The sequence below is a fragment of the Zychaea mexicana genome (assembly GCF_025766255.1).
Source record: "Zychaea mexicana strain RSA 1403 chromosome Unknown BDB00scaffold_56, whole genome shotgun sequence".
Classification (NCBI taxonomy): Eukaryota; Fungi; Mucoromycota; class Mucoromycetes; order Mucorales; family Lichtheimiaceae; genus Zychaea; species Zychaea mexicana.
In genome coordinates, this window is record NW_026516719.1 from 200,055 (window position 1) to 219,391 (window position 19,337).

A 19,337-nucleotide genomic window follows, 5' to 3' on the forward strand; every position below is an offset into this window, starting at 1 on the left:
TTATTACCAGGTAGCTATAACATGATCGACTACGCCACGCACGGTAATGGAATAGCGAGCGCACAATCGGTGTATTTCCTCCCCAAGAAACAAGACTTCAACCCCTTCATTTCCCGATTGCGTTTCAAGATGCTTGAGCACATACAAACAAAGGACGTCTTGATTTTTTCATCACATTATGCTGTTCTAGCTGAGGTGTAGAATGAAAGGAATCAGCGCTCGTTCATGATGCAGCTCGTGTCACCTTGTTTCTTCGGAGCTGCCAGGTTAAGCTCAAGAGCGACAGGACGGACCACACCACCACGTACAAGCATCCACAAGCCTTAGGAGCAAAAGAAAGGACATACTTTAACCAGTAACTCTTTTTTCTTTCACTCTCTTTTTCCTGCTCTCTCTTCTTTTTCTTTCTGTCCTTTTTCTTGGCAGCTCTTTTCCGTTTACTGTACCTATCTCATATCGCTTGCAGCAGCAAGGAAGAAGGAAATAAGATGACGCCACAGCAAGACGACGGCAAAACGATTGTTGCGGACGAACGAACGCCACTTGTATCCAACGCCAGCACGATTCGAGGAAGCTCCATTTCGCCGTCTCTTTCGACATGTACCAACATTACGGGTAAAGGCAGCCATGTAGCACGGTCGACGAAAAGAAAGCTTTGGGCTGCTGTCACACTGGCTGTTATGTTCTTTGCTACCGAGTTGGTAGCGGGTTATTTCGCAAACTCGCTAGGTAAAGTACGATAAAATAAGAATAATGATAGCAGTGGTATTATTTTATATACGTGACCCTTTAATGTTTCCGGTTCATACCATATTTGCTCATATTAACTTGTGGATGGGGCCACAAACAACCCTTTTATTGCTGGATATGCTATTGTATATTTTAGCATTGATGTCCGATGCTTTCCACTTACTCTCTGACGTTGCAAGCTTCATTGTGGCATTGGGCGCTATCTATTTGGCCGAACGACCTCCCACACATCGTAAGTTTTTTTTTTCTTCTTTCAGCGCGATCTACTCAGGAACATATGATACATATATATTTTTTGGAGACGGCCGGTGCCGAAATTGTACAGGGAGACAGTTGAGTTGAGAGCGGTTCTTGACTAAGAGAGAAAGCACACCTAAAAAAAGTATTTTTTTTCTTTTCTAAACATGTGTAAGGTCATACATATGGTTTTCACCGCGCCGAAGTGATTGCCGCCGTGGTATCTGTCATGACCATCTGGATTCTGACAGCATTTCTTGTCCATGAAGCGATCCAGCGGATCAGGCATCCACGAGAAATCAATGCTCGTCTGGTAAAGTAGCTACTGCATTAGCACCTTTAACAGTTGGCATGCAAATGCAGCACATAGCTCATTGAATGAAACATGCAACTCTTTTTATGAACTGTAGATGTGTATTACTGCGCTTATTGGAGTGGTCGTAAATCTAGTGTTTGTATATGCGAGTCTTGTGTATTTATTTACTGCGTGCGCATGATCACTAATGATTATTTCTTTTCTAGCCTTGCATTCATCTTGGGTGGCCATCACCACCATCATCATCATCACGACCACCATGACCACCACGATGTTGAAGAGGACCACGGTCATCATAAGCATCAACACAAGGTATGTGTACTACATAAACAACAGCACCCACATAATCGATAGAATAACGTGAAGATAAGATGATGCCAACGTTACTTATTCTTTCTCAATGCATGATGTATCACATATGAAAAAGGATACAAACATCAATTTGCGTGCGGCAACGCTTCATGTTCTAGGTGATCTCTTGGCTGCCGTGGGTTCGTTGCACATATCTTTATATATCCGCAAGCCACATATATTAATAATTTGTAAACAGTACGACATATCATCTAATCTGTGTACCACCTCCTTGTTATTCTGTAGGCGTGTTGATCTCATCCATCGTTCTTCTGTTCAAGCCAGAGTATACCATTGTGGATCCCATCTGCACGTTTGTCTTTGCCATCCTCGTCTTGTTCACGACCTATCACTTGATCCAGGATTCAGTTGGTGTGTTGATGGAAGGCACACCAAGCCATATCCACCCTGAAACCATTTCCAAGTCGTTAATGTCAACTCCAGGCGTCATTGCTGTACACGACCTCCACGTATGGACATTGTCACCGGGCAAGATCGCGTTGACGGCACACATTGTGATTTCGCAAAAAATGGAGTTCGATTATGACGACATACTTGCCAAAAGCCAGCGCATCATTTGCGACGAGTTTAGCGTGCACCATTCGACGCTACAGATTGAATCAGAACAAGCTCGTTTTACGAGCCATTGTCGACCTGAACTTTGCGCTTCCCGAGGATAAAACAGCATTGAAGAAAAGAAGAGAATATGGTGGCTTTTGGATGTACGGCATATTAAGCGTTTGTGCCGACAGCAGAGCTTGACAACAACAAAAAAAAAAGAACATGATGATGATGTATACTTTTGCCTTTTTCTTAGATGTTATTATTATACACTATGTAGGGTAGTGCCTTTCTAATGTTTTCCCATCCTCTTCCAATAGTCCCCCACCACCAGCAAACCAGCAACCAAAATCACCCAGCTAGCAAGCTATCATACATCATATAACCTTCTTCATTACTACAAGAAAAATAACCCCAAGCACATATTTACATCCTGTTCTATATATAGCCGCTACATTGTACACTACTATCCGCAATGACTAAAAAAGAAAATCTTCGCTTTTAAGTTTCTAAATTCTGTAACATAGAGTGTGTGTGTGTGAGCCAGTAGGTTGTTTACTCATTAGGCTAAACGCAGCGATTTGAATTCTCTGCGCACGGGCATGGAGTGAGACCAAATTTGGAACGTCATAGTAAAAGAAACGAGCGGAAGGTGGGGGTTTGGCGAAAGGGGACTGCAGAGAGTGATTGAAATGAACTCAGCATTACGTACGGATACGCCAATTGGTTTTAAAAGACGTCGATCCTGAATTCCATTCCGAGGAAGTGTGGAGCGGCACAAAGTATCCGTGCACCAATGAGACAAACTCCTTCGAGACGGGAAGCCATGAACCTTTTTGTGTGCGGGAAACTTAGATAGCATGTGAACCAGGCTTCCCCAATTTATATAAAGTTCTCCACAATTTTACGCCTTTTCCTTCCTCCAATTCTCCTTTTTCGCTCGTCGCAACAACCTTCCTTGTTACCAACTTTCTATTCCCTTCTTTCACAACACAATCACAACCTTTCTTAGCAAACTACATATGCCTCACAAACTCGTTGGCGCCATCGATCAGGGCACGACCTCTACGCGATTTGTCGTTTTTGACGAATACGGATCTATAGTAACGCTCCATCAAATCCAGTCAGTGCAGCACTATCCGCACCCAGGGTAAATAATCCCCATCTCATTCTCTTCCTTATCAACCCAGTCAACACAACACTTTGATAATATTAACACCACCAATGTACGTGTATCATAGATGGGTAGAACAAGATCCTTTTGAGCTCTTGGACTCTGCCAAGGCATGCATGGAACATGCCGTACGCAAGCTCAACGCTCTTGGCTACTCGGCATCCGACATCCAATCGATCGGTATCACCAATCAGCGCGAAACAGTCCTTGTCTGGGACAAGCTCACAGGTCAACCCATTTACCCGGCTATTATCTGGAGCGACGGCCGCACAGCAGATACAGTACAAAAGCTTGCCTCGTCAAGTGACAAGGGCAAGCTTGCATTGCAACACATTTGTGGTTTACCCCTGACAACGTACTTTTCAGCTGTCAAATTACGGTGGCTGCTAGATAACATTCCTGAGGTGGCAGAAGCCAAAGAACAGGGTCGTCTGCAGTTTGGCACCCTGGATACCTGGCTCATCTATGTAAGTTTCAAACATCTTCCCCCATATTATTATACAAGAAATAACTTTTACCCGAGAATTTTTTATCCTCCACAAGTTTTGCTGATGACGAATAATCTCTTTTATTTCCGTATTTAAAGAATCTGACTGGCGGAGTCGATGCAGGCGTCGTAGTTACAGATGTGACCAATGCGAGCCGTACCATGCTAATGGATATCCACACTCTGCAATGGAGCGAAGAAGCACTGCAGTAAGTTATGCACTTTGGTTGCATTAAATACAATGTTAAAATCGAACCTCACGTGCTGATTTTCCCATGTCACTCTTATTTAGATTTTTTGGTGTCGAGAACTTGCACCTGCCCAAACTCGTATCTTCATCTGAAATCTATGGGAACATTGCCAGCGGCGCACTGGAAGGTATTCCTATCGCCGGCTGTCTTGGCGACCAGCAAGCAGCCCTTGTAGGCCAGAAATGCTTCAAGCGCGGCGATGCCAAAAACACATACGGCACCGGCTGCTTCATGCTCTTCAACACCGGCAACAAGCCCGTCATATCACAGCATGGTCTGCTCTCGACTGTTGCATACCAATTTGGCCAAAACTCGACTCCATCCTACGCCCTTGAAGGATCTGTCGCAGTGGCAGGCTCCTCCATCAGCTGGCTGCGCGATAATCTCAAACTGATCAACTCTGTCGACCAACTGAACGAACTTGCCGCTGAAGTACAAGACACTGCCGGTGTGTATTTCGTCACTGCATTCGCCGGTCTGTTTGCACCTTACTGGCGTGACGATGCACGCGGCACCATCTGTGGTTTGACCCAGTTTACAACACTGCATCATATTGCTCGTGCTACATTGGAGGCCGTGTGCTACCAGTCGCGTGCTATTCTGGATGCCATGAACAAGGAGAGCAACACGCCCCTGCGATCGCTCAAGGTCGACGGCGGTATCTCCAACTCGGACCTCTGCATGCAGATCCAATCTGATATCCTCGGCATCAACGTCGATCGTCCCAGTATGCGCGAGTCCACTGCTCTGGGCTCGGCCATCGCTGCTGGTTTGGCCGTTGGCGTATGGGGGTCTATCGAGGAGTTGGAACACGTCAACAACAAGGACCGAACTACTTTCGAACCACAGATCGATAGTGAGAAACGTGGCAAAATGTACGATGGCTGGCAAGAAGCTGTCAAGCGCTCGTTTGGCTGGACTTCTGCTGTCTAAATTATTTCATATCAAACGACAACCTCCTCATATATCCCTCGCTCGCCTTCTCTACCTTTCATAAACATCATCTACCACTAGTATATCCCACCCGTGCTCCCACGGCACGCGTTTTTAACACAGCACCCCTTGCACTAACCATCTTGTATCATACAACTCTCTCCATCCTTGCTTTCTGCCTGTACATGATTTCTTTCTCTATTTTAACTACTATACATCGTTAATAATATATACTTTTTGCTATTCCACTTCGTTTGTCGTTATCTTTTGATTGTTTTTTTATTGGTAGTACTCGTTTCTTTTTACATATCATATTTGTCCCACATAAAAACGTTAATCTATTTCTTGTCCTTGTCGCCATCATTGACGTCACGGAACTCGCCTTCTGAGGTTTTGTTACCGCTGTCAGCACCACCAGCATTACCGCCAGCATCATCGCCGCCACCGGCTTGGGCAGCCCGTTGCTTGTAAACCATTTCGAATAGCTTCAAGCTGCTCTGCTGCAACTCATCGATCTTGGCCTTCAACTCAGTAGATTGTACAGCAGCATCACCGGACTGTGCCTTGGCTGCTTCTTCACGCAAAGCTTGCAATTGTGTTCTAAGCTTCTCGGCCTCGGCACTGTCCAATTGGTCCTTGAAATCGTTCAAGGCCTTTTCGGTATCGGAAACCACAGAGTCGGCACGGTTGGCCATTTCAATAGAGTCACGGCGTTGACGATCTTGCTCGGCGTTCATCTCGGCTTGCTTGACCATGGATTCAATTTCATCTTCGGACAGACCCGAGGACGCAGCAATGGTCACTGATAATAATCATGATACATAGTTTACGTTTAAGTGTTTCCGTTTAAAGAAATGGTTTTGAAAGGGAGAATATGTGGTAGAGGTCAACTTACTGGATTGATCCTTGCCGGTGGCCTTATCCTTGGCACTAACGTTGACGATACCATCAGCATCAATATCGAATTCGACGGAGATTTGAGGGACACCACGAGGTGCAGGTGGAATGCCCGTCTAAGACATAGAAAACAAAGGTCAAACATCTTTAGTTTCCGCGAACCGCTTCTCTCTCTTTATACAGAAATCATCATTTACCAGTTGGAAGTTGCCGAGCATCTTGTTGTCACGGACAAGCTCGCGTTCACCTTGGTAAACCTTGATATCGACAGCGTTTTGACCGTCAGCGGCAGTGGAGAAGACTTGGGCCTTCTTGGTAGGAATAGTCGTGTTACGGTTAATCAAACGCGTGAAAACGCCACCCAAAGTCTCGATACCAAGTGACAAGGGTGTCACATCCAAAAGCAACAAATCGGTGACACTGCCTGCCAACACACCGCCTTGAATAGCTGCACCCATGGCAACAGCTATAAAGAGCACAAAGGTAAGGAGGTGGGGAGATTAGTAACAATAGTAATTGACTTGATTAAACAGGAAATTGAGATTACCTTCGTCAGGGTTGACACTCTTGGTAGCATCACGGCCAAAGAGAGACCTTACGGATTCTTGTACCTTGGGCATACGCGACATACCACCCACGAGAATGACCTCACCGATATCGCTTGATGCAACACCTGCGTCGCGCAAGGCCTTCTTGCATGGTTCGACCGTACGGTCTACCAGAGGCTTGACCATGGATTCAAACTTGGAGCGTGTCAGCTTGTAGTTGATGTGTTTGGGACCCGTGGCATCAGCTGTAATGAAGGGCAAATTGATTTCGGTCTGGACAGTGGAGGACAGTTCAATCTTGGCCTTTTCTGCAGCCTCACGGATACGCTGGACGGCCATACGGTCACTGCCCAGGTCGATGTTCGACTAAATGCAATCAATCATTTGTATCAGCATCAAAAAACAAGAAGAAGGAAAAAGGTTCAAAAAGCAAACAAAAAAAATAAAATAAACGGAATTGACGGGTTTTACCTCCTTCTTGAACTCATCGATCATCCATCGCACCAACAAGATATCGAAATCTTCACCACCAAGATGTGTATCACCGTTGGTACTTTTGACCTCAAACACACCGGACTGGATCTCCAAGATGGAAATATCAAAAGTACCACCACCCAAATCAAACACGGCCACGGCCTTGTCGCCGACCTTGTCGCGATCCAAGCCATATGCCAATGCAGCAGCTGTGGGCTCGTTGATGACACGCAATACATTCAGCCCGGCAATGGTACCGGCATCCTTGGTTGCTTGACGCTGGGAATCGTTGAAATAGGCCGGCACAGTGACGACGCCGTTCTGGACTTTCTTGCCAAGGTAGTTTTCGGCTGTTTCTTTCATCTTGCCCACCACGAAGCCACCAATCTGGGCAGGACTGTATTTCTGGCCACGGGCTTCTACCCAGGCATCGCCGTTCGTGTGTGCCACGATCTTGTATGGGACGGCCTGGATGTCGCGCTGCACTTCGTCATCAGTGAATCGTCGGCCAATCAATCGCTTGGTGGCAAACAATGTGTTTTCTGGGTTGACTACGGCCTACACAGATAACGATTATTTTATGCCACAAATTGTAAGTCCGGCTGCTTTACTGGGTGTGTTTTGCGTGTATGCGTTGCATGTGGGGAAAAGCGCGTATGTGTCATGTATGGTTCGTTGTGCTGTGGAATCTTGGTGCCACAGAGAAGAATAAGGACTCTTTTCTTACCTGTCGTTTTGCTGGTAAGCCGACTAGACGTTCACCGTCTTTTGTAAAGGCCACAACGGATGGAGTAGTACGTCCGCCCTCTGAATTCTCAATCACGCGAGGGGTTTTGCCCTCCATGACAGAGACACAGCTGTTGGTCGTACCAAGGTCGATGCCAATTACCTGGCCTTGCACTTTTTGACTGTGGCATCATTATTGTCACGAGATGACAAGTGAATACAGAGTATCTTCATGAAGCGAAAGCGAAATAGAGTCTTTGTGTTTACCTTGCTGCCCGCAGAGGGAACCCTGTGCACTAATGGTTGGAGGGAAAGCACTCAGTTGGCAACTGCGTATAATGTTATATACGAAACTACTATCGAGACATACCTTGTTCCAGTGGGACACTCCCTTGATACCTAAATTACGGCTGGCGACGCTGTACATTTTTTTCTTCTTATTCTTTTGTGCTGGGTGAGGAGGTACGCTGTGTGGCTAAGGGTGCAACAATAAGAAAGAAAAAGAGAGAGAGAGAGAGAGAGAAAAAAAAATAAACGACGCGCGGGGCATTTTTTTTTTTTTTTGCTTGTGCCAAATGCATGAAAAAGTCACACAGGCTATACCCGTCTTGGTAAAACAATTCTATAGCGTGTGTTTGTGTGTGTATCTAAAACTGTGAGCTCATCGCTGCTCTCCCTTTTAAAGCACTCGTCGCCTTTTTCCATTACTCTTCTCTTCCCACAACAATCCAAAGACCATGGAGCTCAAAGGTTCTTGCCACTGTGAAAAAGTCAAATTTTCTGTCACTTCGCATACTCCTTGCCCAGTAAGTCTTCTTTCTCCGCTTCATTTTACTAGTTATCTTCGTTTTCTAATTGCGCCAAACTAGTTTATGCGCTGCTACTGGTAAAAAGTGTCCCCCAGATGGATTGACGAGGGAGAACCTGTAGTATTTACAAATATGACATCTATTAGCTCGATTTGTCGCAAATGTCAAGGCGGCGGTGGTTTTGCCATCAACATTATGGGCTTGGTAGGTTTTGTACTTGTGGTATGACCACACACACACACACACATCTATGAGTTTGAACAGAGACGACTGACTGTGTACTGCGGTGCCGTCATTAGCACAAAACCCTCAAGGTGGAGCAGGGATCGGAATATCTCAAGTAAGGCATATGGATAAACCATTACTCCCCCTCCTCCCTGTTATATATAACAGTGCCATTATACTGCGACCGTACTCACCCATAAGGCATCACGTACAGAGGATATCGTGCTTTGCGTGACAAGAAGAGTGGAGAGCTTTGGTAAAGTCTTTTCTCGTGCTACAAAAAAGAGAACCATAAGAAAACTAAAAGAGACGAACGTTGTTGTTTATTGTGTAGTGGCAATATACGATACTTTTGCAGTGAATGTGGCAAGTCTATATATCTACCGAATGACTCTCACCAAGCTTCCTTTTGTTTATGTACACAGGATTGATTGATCAATATCTTAGGTTGCCACCTTTACGCGTACTGTGAGGAATATGCGGACCTTGTTTACCCGATGGCCTGTGCCATCGATACACCATTGCCAGCCGTGGACTACGACGACATCTATCACATCATGTTGAACAAGGATTCCAAGGCAAACTGGGCTATTGCTCCTGAACCCAATCCAAAGAAGCATGCGTATAGCGAGTATCCCGATATTTCATTGGAGGAATGGCACAAACACAACAACCGTCTTGCTTAATTGGAAAACAATTGTTGAATAAAAAGAATTACTCTTATGGTAAACTCTGTTGTAGGGAAGAACTTCCTGAAGAAAGGAAAATGCAGGTTCTGAGGATGATATGAAAAGTGCTCTGTGTGTGAAAACAAGAGGATGAGTGGTTCATGTTGGCTTGTAGTGTGAGTGTCTGGTTGCTTATAGGAGAATGGAAAAGTGTGATGGATATGAGTAATGATGCTTGTTTGTGTACAAATGTGAGGTGTTTGCTTTTGCTTTGTGTGCGTGTATTGATTTGTGATGATGTAAAGAAAGTGTTTGTAATGTGCATGCGATGTGTTGTATGTGTGAGGAGAATGAGTTATGCTGTAAGTGTTGTGTGCGTATGTCTTGCACGCAACATGGATTAAATTACAAGGCACCCATGCTCGTTACGTCCTTCATTGATTCGCGCTCGTGTTCATCCAGCAGGTATCCTTTCTCGCCATTCCATGACAAGTATCCACCTTGCGCGCGCTCATCCCTGACCTCGCCGAGAACCAAAAGCTGGTACTGTTTGTTTTTAGCAATGGCCTTTGCATCGACGCGAAACGGCCGGAGAAGATTTGCTGGAAGATGCGTCCGAGGCTTCCAATTGGTCAATAGACGAGATGCAAATGACGGTGACTTTGTTGATGAAGAAGAAGAAGAAGAGGAAGGTGCAGGCTTATCCTCTATGGATATATCAGAATCATCCGAATCGCCATTTTGAGAGGATGAAAAGGCAGATTCATCAAAATCGTCTTCTGGCTCTGTTCTTGATCGATACGACCGTAACATGCGACGGCCCGGGTCAAACATGATCAAGTTGCGCTTGCCATCCTTTAGTAACTCTATGCCAATAACAGTACGACTGTGTCCAGAGTGTTGCAAATAGAGCGGCGGTCGATCGGTGATGTGTACGATTTTGCGTTTCCTGCTATCCTGGTTGTTTCTGTCATTGTTTTCGTTTTCGTCCTGTTGCTGTGTAGGTGCTGCGCTTTCAAAATAGGACTGAATCCAGTCGAACATGGCGTCATGTGTATTGTTGGGGCCAGAGGGTCGGTGGAAGTCGAGAATAGTGCAGCGTATGCCGAGATAGACGAGCATACAGTAAACCTCGGTTGTACCAATCCATTTACGCGTCTTGTACACTCGATTGCTCAACTGTTTTGCGCCCTGAGTATCAAATCCTTTTGGAAGCAAAACACTATCAGTGTTTATTCAACGACTCAAAAAAAAAAGATGATATAAACCTTGGTTCCATGCTTTTTCCAGCAAAAGTTGCAGTCCAGAAATATCAGCGACTTGGCGTAAGATGTAGTCACCAGCCTCCTGCTGGCGTTGCAGAAACGTCATCAGCATTTGGCAATTCCGGTAGCCACAGCCCCATCCCAGATCCATAAAGCCAGTGGCAATATGGTCAGTGTATGGGCTGCAGAGATATGCAGCCACCGTGTTGCCTTTCCGATTCATACTCGTGAACTGAGGCTCCAATCGCGGTATGACACCTGGCGTGTTTCGTTCCATATAAACCGCTACTGTCAGTCCAACATCACTTCATACACTGTGCAAAGCATAGCGCATCCACAATACCTGGTGTTCGGCTTTCTTCTTTAAGTGCAGACAGAATTTGCCATAACTCGTCGTCAGCATTAACATGAGCACGTGCATAATCTCTTCTTGGCGCTGTGTCCGTTGTTGTTGGTGTTGTTGAAGTAGTAGTAGAGCCATCCTCCTTCCCACTTTCTTCTTCTTCTTCTTCTTTTAATCGCTTTACACCTTTTTGCTGATATAGATCAGACTCGTATCCATCTTTTCGCTGCGAATTCGAAATAGTGTATGCGTATACATGTATATAGACAATATAGGAATAGGTTTTTTTTACCGTTCGTTACCTTCTTGGCACTGCAAAGGCTGTTGCTGGCCTACCTTTAATGCTGATATTCCTTGCAAGGGTTTACTGTTCTCTACTGTGGTTGCTGTCGTCGATGTCGTTGCCGTCGCCGTCGTTCGACGATCAGGATGACGAGCTTCCATGTGGTAAAGCTGCATTTCCTTAGGAACTAAGAAGTTAAAAAAAAAAGAGTTGTGTGTTAAAGGAAAAAAGGGGGTGAAAGAGAAGGTGTGGTAACCCAACGTCAGGCGTTCTTTTTTTAAATACGCAAAAAAAAAGGGTTTGACAGCAACAAAAAAAAATAGTAATAATAATATACACTGCTGGTTGCAACTCGGTACAGAACATGTCATTATCGTCGATTCGCCCAAGTGATCGGCCATTGGGGGTTTTTTCTTTTCGTCTTGTGAGCAAAAAGTTCAAAAAAGGTCGGAGACAGAGAGAGGGAGAGCAGGAGAAAATAGCCAAAAGAACAAAGGTATGATGGTGGGGCCTGATGACAGGAAAATATAAAGAGCGTGTATGTGTCTACTTATTTTCTTTGTCGTTATCGTCTGTCGTCGCAATAGTGTGTTGCAACATGTAATTAAGCATACACTACTGAGTTTTGATTTTTGGTTGCACCAACGTTTTTCTTTCTACACACAACCCTCCCCCTTGCAATTTTCCCTTTCTTTTTTTTTTCGATATAGCGTTTTCGTTTAGGGCTCATCGATAGTGTAGCGCTATATCAATATGAAGGTATATACAACACACGCGATGGAGCTTATTCTTATTCTTTGCACGCACTGGATCGTGTGCATTTGAGTGTCTACTTGCAATATATGACCGGGCATCACTGGCCTTTGTTGTTCCGGGGTTTGGATTCGGATGGAGAAAAGGGAAACAATGATCATTTACCCCACTACAATATGCATACTACAACACTCGGTCCGATGCGTCTGCTTCTAAATGCTGGGAATAACAGCTGTAGGAGGAGGATGCGTGTTTTATAAGAGATTATATAAAGGGCTACATGGTTGCAAAAAAGCTAATATAAATGGAAGAAATATTTAGAGAAGGATAGATTATCTACTATTTACTAATTAGAACCTTGGTTTGTATGGAATCTGTTCGCAAACGGGGAGCGCAGGGGGGGGGGAAGGGCATTTTTTGGTATAAATATGTATAAGGAGACTGTTTCAACAACATCGTCATCCATCGTAATAAACTGCTACTACTACCAAGGCTTCGTTTTTAACAAGCACAGAAGCTGCTTTCCTGCTTATCAGGAGCAGCCGTTTCGGTAAGATCCACCTTGGTCACTAAATAAATACACATATAATCATAAATAATCATGAGATTATGACCAGCCTTGTCGCAGCAGTGCTTAAATGGTGCTTACATTGTTCTTTGCTTTCTTCTGCCATCCCATTATCCATGCCTGGCAGTGCATGACCGATCTTTCGGAACAGTGATTTGACCTAGTAAGTAGCAACATGCTCGCGTGGGTATCCACCCCTGTTTCCTAGTTCTCCCTTTCACTCTATGTAGTGCATTCATATTCATACTTACGTTATATCCCACTTTGGCACTCGTTTCAATGAACATGATATTATACTCTCGTGCCTTTTTCTCCCCTTCTTCGACGCTAACACGTCTATACAATGGTACAAAGACAACGACAACAGCTTAAAAATTTCTGTTCAAGCGCTTCTACTTTAAACCTGCAGAGACACATACCGTTTATCATTTAAATCCGTCTTGTTGCCAACCAACACAATGATCACATCAGTTCCTCGTTCCGCTCGTACATCATCGATCCATTTCGTAGTATGCGCAAACGAGTTTCGATCTGGAAAAGACAGACCGAGAGAACGGGTCAAGTCCACAATTGTATATGAAACACCGTAAAGAGATAAGTATCATACTTACTGGTGATATCGTAGACAACAACGCAGACCGAGGAATCACGGATATAACTTGGGATCAACGACCGGAATCGTTCCTAAAAGTATAATTTGTTATGCATCAGATATCTCTCTTCCTGTGCATCTTCAATGATTTTCCCTATCATCCTTCGCCTCGTTGTCTTTTTTTTTCCAACAGACATCTGGCTCATTACCTGACCAGCAGTATCCCACAGTTGCAAGCGAATGGTTCGATCATCCAGGTACATCGTTTTTGATAAAAAGTCGATACCAATGGTAGCCTTTTTTTCGGATTCACATATGTTACATATATTGAGATTGAGATGACTCCATATGTTTAGCATGTTATACTCTTCCATTCGCATGTTCAACGCAAAAGAGAACAACAAACAAACAATTAAGCAAGTCGAAGGCCACTTCTCTTACCTGATATGTGTTGTCAAAGGTATCATACATAAATCGTGTAATAAGCGACGTCTTGCCGACTAAAAATAGTGGGTTGAGTTTTCACTTGGCTTCACTGGAAGTAGTTTGGTGGAATGAAGGGAGAACATCTCACTACTTCCCAATTGAGGAAGAGGAGAAGGAGTAGTTCCATCTCTCAATCTCGAAATAAAGCATGTTTTGGAAAAACGACATTTACCGCTTTGCTCTCCGAGAAACACGAGCTTAAACTTCTTTAAAGGATTGCCAAAGTCGTTATTGGACATTGTTGATTGGAAAGGAAAGGAAAGGTTTTGAGAAGAGAAAGGAACGGGCGGGTTCTGTTGTGGCACGGTAAAAAAAAAAGTTAAATTATCAGGCACACTGTTTAGGAGCTAATTGACCTGTACTACCTTTCCCAAGATTTTTTTGTTGTTTTGCATTCCAGACACATAGGACATACACGTTCACATGCGCGCTTGTATACAGGCCACGTAGGGAGAACAACAGTAACGGTCAATTTTTGATTACAAGAGAAAAAGAACTTTTTTCCATGCATATATTTTTTTAAAAAATCTTTCTATGACACCATAAAATTACACTCTATAGATTAGGAGTAAAGTATTTATGCGTCCCAGGACGAGTTGGCGGCGGGGGTGGGGACAACAGCATCATCAGCCCAGTCGGTGGGGGCAGCGCTCCAGTCAGCGGTGGCAGCGGCGGCGATGCCAGCAACACCTTCGTTGGCAGTACCCTCAACGGCCCAGTCACCGGAAACTTCCTGAGCAGCGGCATCAAAGTCGCCTTCCAAAGCGGCAGCAGCGGCAGCGGCTTCCTGCTCCTTCTCGGCCTCCTCGGGGTCGCGGTAGAAGAACATATCAACCATGACGTCCCAGGCGGTCTCGTAGTCCAAAGTGCCACGGAGACGGAGGACGGCACGGGCCAACAACCAGTAGATCAAACCAAGAGCGTGCTTACCCTTGTTGTTGGTGGGGACAGCAACGTCAACGAACTGCAACTGCGAGTCGGAGTCGGCAAGCGAGATGACGGGAATGTTGACGTACGAGGCTTCCTTGATGGCCTGGAAATCGGTGCGGGGATCAGTGGTGATGATCAAACGGGGCTCACGGAAGGAGCGGGTGTTGTAGTTAGTGAAGGTACCGGGGGTGAAACGACCGACGATAGCTTCAGCACCAATGTACTTGGCGAACTTCAAGGCAGCACGGTGACCGTAGGGACTGCAGAGAAAAAAAAATTGTATGATATTGGAGACGTTTGTGAGTAAATGACATCGCGTCTTTTTTGCTTCTTTCTTAATTTCTCAATGCAGAAATTATTTAATTACCGAGCCGAGACGACGCAAATGTCGGCAGGGTTCTCAATGGTCGCAATGACACGGGCAGCCAAGATGAGCTTCTCCCAGGTCTTGCCGAGGTTGAGGATGTGGATACCTGAAAGGTCAATTACTCATTAGGGTCATGTTCGCAACCAGTTACACAACCACAGCTTCTTTTTTAGAATATATAAACATACCGTCAGCACGGCGCTTGTAGACGTAGGGGGTCATACGGGTGGTGGCGTTCTTGGTACCAATGTGGCACTGAGCGCTCAACAAGAGCTGAACATCCTCCTCGGTGGGGCTAAGAACTGTAAGTATAAAAAGAGGGTCGAATCAGTGTTCCTGTTGCCGTGGTCATAGTTTTCTTTGTTGCTATGCGACTGTTGCTATGAAGAAAAACTTACTGGTGGGAAGCTTAGACATCTTATATCAAAGTAGCCTAATTATTACATTCGACAAATGATGTCAGTCGATCCATTCCTTCATCCATCCATCCATCCTTCCATCCATCGATATATCGAGCCATCCATTCGTGTATGTATCTCATCCACTGCATCTCGTATCATATACGTATCATGCACCTATCCATACTAAAGTTTCTACCCACACTGCTTAATGACACTTACGACACTGACGGTGCACAGAAAAAAAGGAAGGATTTCAGTATGGCGGCAGTGGTCTTCTTTTTGCTACTCCACCTCAGATCGTCGCGCCGCTCGACCCAAAGAAAACATATTTAACTTCCGCTTTCCATTGAAAACCAAACGTACCGCTACTGCTGTCGTTTTAGCAAGTATCGCCTTCTCGTCTGTAATGGGTGGATGGATAGCAAAAGGGGATACATCTTTGAAAATATAATTGACACAACTCTATTGTTGATCTGTGTTACAAACAGTAACGTGATCACTAGCCGGGATCTCAAGTGCTGATATAGGCCCTGATCACATTTTAATCTACATAGCACTATTAGGTCAAAAGTCTATATCTAGGAAACTTTTGCTCCCTATCATATAGTGTGACCCATATGTTTTTTACTGACTAAGCGGGCACGTTAATATACAGCAGGTCCAGACTTTTTGATAACAGTGACTGGCGACATGTTTATTACCTTTACACGAACAGGCCGCTTGCAGGTGTATGGATGAATAACGTTTTCGCCGAGGATGTTCGAAAGAACGGTGCTTTTCTAGGCTAGCCATGCTTTGCGCTTCATCCATGCTATTAAAGATTTTTGTGCTATAATCGATCCATTTCAATGCGGCTGTCAGAGCGATCAACCGGCAATTCACATGCGACGATATCTGCTTGGTCTACTGAGTTGTTGGCCCCGTCTCGCATTAAACCCATTCGCACATTGAACAAGTGATGTGATGTTGAGCATCGGTTTGTGGCGCTATTATGTTATTGTAGGATGCAGTATCCTCGACTTCTGCTAGTACGTGCATATTCAGATCGCCATTGGCCTTCACCTCAAATTGGATTTTTCTATCTTCGTAACAGTAATAGACTCCATACTGTCGTAATTGACAGCTGCAACGTACGTAACTAACAATATATAATATGCCAAAGTTGCTTTCGAGTTCCCAGGCCAAATATGTAAATGCATCGGATTCACAGGGAAAAACGTGGCACCAGGTAGGAGGGTCTGCAAACAGACAGATCTTTTTTTGACCAATGTCCTCATTCTTGGTTTGGTAAGTTGAACGCAGTCGCATGGTCGGTTTTGGTCAATTCTCTAAGGGTTGTTCTTTAATATCATCAGCTTCCATAAACTCAGGTTCAGAAAAGGCGTCCTCATTGCTGAATATTCATCGTAGGATCCATCATCGTAATCTTCTTCTTGAGTCCTAAAAGTCTCGGATATACATAAGTACAGATATGATAGGCGAAATCTTTAAAAACACCTGTTACTTATGACACAATATGCGTGCACACCGAACAGCTTACAGATGGGTTAGCCAATATAATGCGTAACCTTATAGTATTTTTGCGGGCGTTAAGAAAGCATATCGTAAGTGCATCTTTACTGAAGAGCATAAAACGACTGTCGTCAACTTCATTGATGCTAGTCTCTCTGCTACTGGTGCTGTTGAAGCGTATGAGCATTTATTGAAGCGATTTCATGATCTTAAAGTATCACGCAGCACTGTTAATAACTTTATGAGACGTGAGTGCAGCCTTTCGTTGAAGAAGGCATATTTTCATTATGTCTAGAGAAGCAGTCAAGCAAAGCTTGAAGAGAAGTATGATTGGGTTTGTAAATGGGAAAATACCGATATGAACTTTTTGACAAATTGCGTATTTCTTGACGAATCTGCTTTTGATATCAATTTGAGCGCTCCAGGGGCTTGGTCCAAAAAAGGTATGCGTGCCTTTATTACTACATGGCTGTGGAGCATTGTTGGCCAAATTCCTTTGTAAATTGCCGTGGCTAGTGGGAGAGATGTTTCAGTGACGTTCTCCTTGACCTTGGAAAAATGTTCACAGTGGGAAGCCATGTGCTTGGTTTTACCATACACTTCGACAGTATTGGTGATGATGACTTGTCCATTTCGAGTGTTCAGAAGAATGGAACCAGCAAACAACTTGGCAGTGGCATACTTGACTTGAGAGAAGAACAGCCAATCCTTGTTGATCATATCGGCTATGTTGTTGTTCAGTTCCACATATTCCCTTTGTTGAAGCAGATTGGTATAGGATGATGACACAATAATCGCTCCAATCCAGGAGCCGCAACAGTGGTGCATTTGGTACAAAGGCTGTCATTGTCTATGTCATAAAAAGGGCGCTTAACAGGCAAGATGGGTCGGATATAGAGGTGGTCCAGGAGTTTGGCAATAATGTGCTTATTAGTCAGGGCTGTTTCCTCGTTTCCATTAGCATCTACTAAGGCAAAAGGCAAGGGTGTCTTCTTTCTTTCATCCAACAATGCGCTATCTTGAGAGCATCCCCAGCAGTGGCTGTATCTGTAAAATAGCGAGATTTTTGACTACAGCCGTATCCAGTAAATAGAAGTGTAAATTAGTTGATCTCCTTTTGCAACACCGTTGACGGCAAATATACAGTCAGTTTGCCGGCGTGCTAAAAACTTTTCTTCTTCCTCCCTTTCTCTGCTATTTTTCTTCCATGAGTCCCAACAACAGTAACAGCAACAGCAACGATACGGAACTAATCAACAGCGGCCGAGGAAAGGGTTTCCATACAGCAGAAGATGAACAGCTATGTAATGCATGGTTGAATACGAGCATGTGTCCTGTCACATGCGTCGAATTGAAAGGAGAGGCATTTTGGATTGCTATCCACAAAAGTTTCTTGGAGCGCATGAAGGAGAGCGCAAAACTTGTTCTGGAAAGCACTGGAATTGAAGTTCACATCGCTGAACGTACTGTAAAGTCGGTCAAGGATCGTTGGACTTATATCCACCCTAGAGTTTCCAAGTACATTGGTTGCGTTGCTGAAGTGGAGAGTGGTTATAGAAGTGGCACAAATATAACTGACGAGGTGATTATCATAGTGTATACGCTGATATAGTTTTTATAGTAAACATGATCATATCATCAAGGTTATTAACATTAATGCAAATAACCCCTTATGAAGGTGGAAGCTGCCAAAGCACTGTATGAGAGATATTACAAGCAAGCTGGAATCTTAACCATTGCTATGCTCTCCTCAAGAATGAGCCAGAGTGGATGGATCTTGAGAAGAAGAAGAAGGATGAGGAAGGGTCGACGGCCAGAGTCAACAACGCAAAGAAGGGGGTTGCGAACCAAGGCTCGAGTGAGCGACCCATCGGGCGCAAACAAGCAAAAGCGCAACGTGGCGAGAAGCGTCAAGTCGAGGAAGATGAGTCCGAGTTGGTCGCCATTGAAAGCGAGCAACTCGAGTGGACGCGGAAACGCGTTTCTTTGATGCAACGCCAATCAGACATCATTATGAACACGAACATAAGTGATATGGACGAGGACTCTGCGGAATACTTCCGTATCTTGAAGAAAAGAGTCCTCAAGGCTTTGAAGGAGGAAGAAAAAGCTGCTGAACAAGGCAGTGTGGCTGGACTGGACGCCGCAGCTGTCGTAGAAGAAGAGAGTGTAGAAGATGAAGAAGATGAAGAAGAAGGAGAAGAAGAGGAAGAAAGTAGAGAAGATGAGAATGACGAACATGTAAGCGATGAAAATTAAAAGATCAATGTTTATTCTGAGCTCTCTCCATGACAGCTCCATAGATGATCGATCAAATCTTTTTTCAACTGTGCGTGAACTTGACTATCATTAATGTCTACACGTCGTTGGATGAACTCTTCTAACGTTTGTTGATCGCGATTGATCTGCGGTGTAATTGAGTCGTGGTAT

At 44.5% G+C, this 19,337-nt stretch overlaps 9 protein-coding genes across 9 annotated transcripts; 3 read left to right on the forward strand and 6 right to left on the reverse strand.

Moving 5' to 3' along the window:
- Positions 1 to 181: 181 nt before the first annotated feature.
- Positions 182 to 2,556, forward strand: BDB00DRAFT_481764 (cation efflux protein). Its single transcript, XM_053117547.1, has 7 exons — positions 182 to 729; positions 887 to 982; positions 1,164 to 1,300; positions 1,398 to 1,438; positions 1,510 to 1,615; positions 1,731 to 1,794; positions 1,901 to 2,556. Exons 1-7 carry the CDS (start codon positions 489 to 491, stop codon positions 2,332 to 2,334), a joined length of 1,119 nt encoding a protein of 372 aa, XP_052977874.1. The 5' UTR covers positions 182 to 488; the 3' UTR covers positions 2,335 to 2,556.
- A 949-nt stretch (positions 2,557 to 3,505) lies between these two features.
- On the forward strand, positions 3,506 to 5,060 carry BDB00DRAFT_766768 (uncharacterized protein; the record flags this gene model as incomplete). Its single annotated transcript, XM_053119614.1, has 3 exons — positions 3,506 to 3,856; positions 3,976 to 4,085; positions 4,169 to 5,060. The coding sequence occupies 3 exons, from the start codon at positions 3,506 to 3,508 to the stop codon at positions 5,058 to 5,060; spliced, it is 1,353 nt and encodes a 450-aa protein (XP_052977875.1).
- A 239-nt stretch (positions 5,061 to 5,299) lies between these two features.
- BDB00DRAFT_832170 (mitochondrial matrix atpase) lies at positions 5,300 to 8,246 on the reverse strand. Its single transcript, XM_053124185.1, has 8 exons — positions 8,076 to 8,246; positions 7,973 to 8,001; positions 7,707 to 7,887; positions 6,977 to 7,537; positions 6,505 to 6,871; positions 6,155 to 6,423; positions 5,956 to 6,073; positions 5,300 to 5,862 (listed from the first exon to the last, which is right to left on the reverse strand). The coding sequence occupies exons 1-8, from the start codon at positions 8,130 to 8,132 to the stop codon at positions 5,399 to 5,401; spliced, it is 2,046 nt and encodes a 681-aa protein (XP_052977876.1). The 5' UTR covers positions 8,133 to 8,246; the 3' UTR covers positions 5,300 to 5,398.
- Positions 8,247 to 8,442: 196 nt separating this feature from the next.
- BDB00DRAFT_766804 (Mss4-like protein) lies at positions 8,443 to 9,425 on the forward strand (the record flags this gene model as incomplete). The annotated part of the gene is made up of 7 exons (XM_053119618.1): positions 8,443 to 8,511; positions 8,575 to 8,591; positions 8,661 to 8,718; positions 8,814 to 8,854; positions 8,954 to 8,995; positions 9,074 to 9,102; positions 9,187 to 9,425. The coding sequence occupies 7 exons, from the start codon at positions 8,443 to 8,445 to the stop codon at positions 9,423 to 9,425; spliced, it is 495 nt and encodes a 164-aa protein (XP_052977877.1).
- Positions 9,426 to 10,205: 780 nt separating this feature from the next.
- On the reverse strand, positions 10,206 to 11,088 carry BDB00DRAFT_741802 (peptidase family C78-domain-containing protein; the record flags this gene model as incomplete). The annotated part of the gene is made up of 3 exons (XM_053118466.1): positions 10,206 to 10,612; positions 10,676 to 10,930; positions 11,016 to 11,088. Coding segments are annotated over 3 exons (735 nt in total), but the record flags the coding sequence as incomplete, so codon positions are not given.
- Positions 10,804 to 11,911, reverse strand: BDB00DRAFT_482089 (uncharacterized protein). The gene is made up of 3 exons (XM_053117549.1): positions 11,308 to 11,911; positions 11,016 to 11,201; positions 10,804 to 10,930 (listed from the first exon to the last, which is right to left on the reverse strand). The coding sequence occupies exons 1-2, from the start codon at positions 11,697 to 11,699 to the stop codon at positions 11,075 to 11,077; spliced, it is 519 nt and encodes a 172-aa protein (XP_052977879.1). The 5' UTR covers positions 11,700 to 11,911; the 3' UTR covers positions 10,804 to 10,930; positions 11,016 to 11,074.
- Positions 11,912 to 12,382: 471 nt separating this feature from the next.
- On the reverse strand, positions 12,383 to 14,027 carry BDB00DRAFT_481924 (ras-related protein rab-6A-like protein). Its single transcript, XM_053117548.1, has 8 exons — positions 13,870 to 14,027; positions 13,653 to 13,711; positions 13,421 to 13,507; positions 13,231 to 13,303; positions 13,039 to 13,150; positions 12,871 to 12,955; positions 12,701 to 12,779; positions 12,383 to 12,620 (listed from the first exon to the last, which is right to left on the reverse strand). Exons 1-8 carry the CDS (start codon positions 13,934 to 13,936, stop codon positions 12,553 to 12,555), a joined length of 630 nt encoding a protein of 209 aa, XP_052977880.1. The 5' UTR covers positions 13,937 to 14,027; the 3' UTR covers positions 12,383 to 12,552.
- A 142-nt stretch (positions 14,028 to 14,169) lies between these two features.
- On the reverse strand, positions 14,170 to 15,899 carry BDB00DRAFT_832187 (ribosomal protein S2, flavodoxin-like domain-containing protein). Its single transcript, XM_053124186.1, has 5 exons — positions 15,615 to 15,899; positions 15,393 to 15,427; positions 15,183 to 15,296; positions 14,995 to 15,100; positions 14,170 to 14,887 (listed from the first exon to the last, which is right to left on the reverse strand). The coding sequence occupies exons 2-5, from the start codon at positions 15,409 to 15,411 to the stop codon at positions 14,275 to 14,277; spliced, it is 852 nt and encodes a 283-aa protein (XP_052977881.1). The 5' UTR covers positions 15,412 to 15,427; positions 15,615 to 15,899; the 3' UTR covers positions 14,170 to 14,274.
- A 1,575-nt stretch (positions 15,900 to 17,474) lies between these two features.
- Positions 17,475 to 17,648, reverse strand: BDB00DRAFT_737569 (uncharacterized protein; the record flags this gene model as incomplete). The annotated part of the gene is made up of 1 exon (XM_053118407.1): positions 17,475 to 17,648. A coding segment is annotated over one exon (174 nt), but the record flags the coding sequence as incomplete, so codon positions are not given.
- Between the last annotated feature and the right edge of the window lie 1,689 nt (positions 17,649 to 19,337).

Bases quoted from the DNA above. Each gene is read 5' to 3' on its own strand.
- BDB00DRAFT_482089 (XM_053117549.1), bottom strand. From the start codon at position 11,699: ATGGCCGATCACTTGGGCGAATCGACGATAATGACATGTTCTGTACCG. The intron at 11,202-11,307 runs GTAAAAAAAACC...ATCAGCAAAAAG, and splicing joins TGCCAAGAAGGTAACGAACG to GTGTAAAGCGATTAAAAGAA.
- BDB00DRAFT_832170 (XM_053124185.1), bottom strand. From the start codon at position 8,132: ATGTACAGCGTCGCCAGCCGTAATTTAGGTATCAAGGGAGTGTCCCAC. The intron at 7,888-7,972 runs GTAAACACAAAG...ATGATGCCACAG, and splicing joins TTCCCTCTGCGGGCAGCAAG to TCAAAAAGTGCAAGGCCAGG. The intron at 7,538-7,706 runs GTAAGAAAAGAG...TTATCTGTGTAG, and splicing joins GCTTACCAGCAAAACGACAG to GCCGTAGTCAACCCAGAAAA.
- BDB00DRAFT_481764 (XM_053117547.1), top strand. From the start codon at position 489: ATGACGCCACAGCAAGACGACGGCAAAACGATTGTTGCGGACGAACGA. The intron at 730-886 runs GTAAAGTACGAT...TGTATATTTTAG, and splicing joins TTATTTCGCAAACTCGCTAG to CATTGATGTCCGATGCTTTC. The intron at 1,439-1,509 runs GTTTGTATATGC...TTTCTTTTCTAG, and splicing joins GGAGTGGTCGTAAATCTAGT to CCTTGCATTCATCTTGGGTG.
- BDB00DRAFT_481924 (XM_053117548.1), bottom strand. From the start codon at position 13,936: ATGTCCAATAACGACTTTGGCAATCCTTTAAAGAAGTTTAAGCTCGTG. The intron at 13,508-13,652 runs GTAAGAGAAGTG...TCCGAAAAAAAG, and splicing joins CCTTTGACAACACATATCAG to GCTACCATTGGTATCGACTT. The intron at 12,956-13,038 runs GTATGTGTCTCT...ACCATTGTATAG, and splicing joins ACGGATTTAAATGATAAACG to ACGTGTTAGCGTCGAAGAAG.
- BDB00DRAFT_832187 (XM_053124186.1), bottom strand. The intron at 15,101-15,182 runs GTATGTTTATAT...TTGACCTTTCAG, and splicing joins CTACAAGCGCCGTGCTGACG to GTATCCACATCCTCAACCTC. The intron at 14,888-14,994 runs GTAATTAAATAA...TTTTCTCTGCAG, and splicing joins ATTTGCGTCGTCTCGGCTCG to TCCCTACGGTCACCGTGCTG.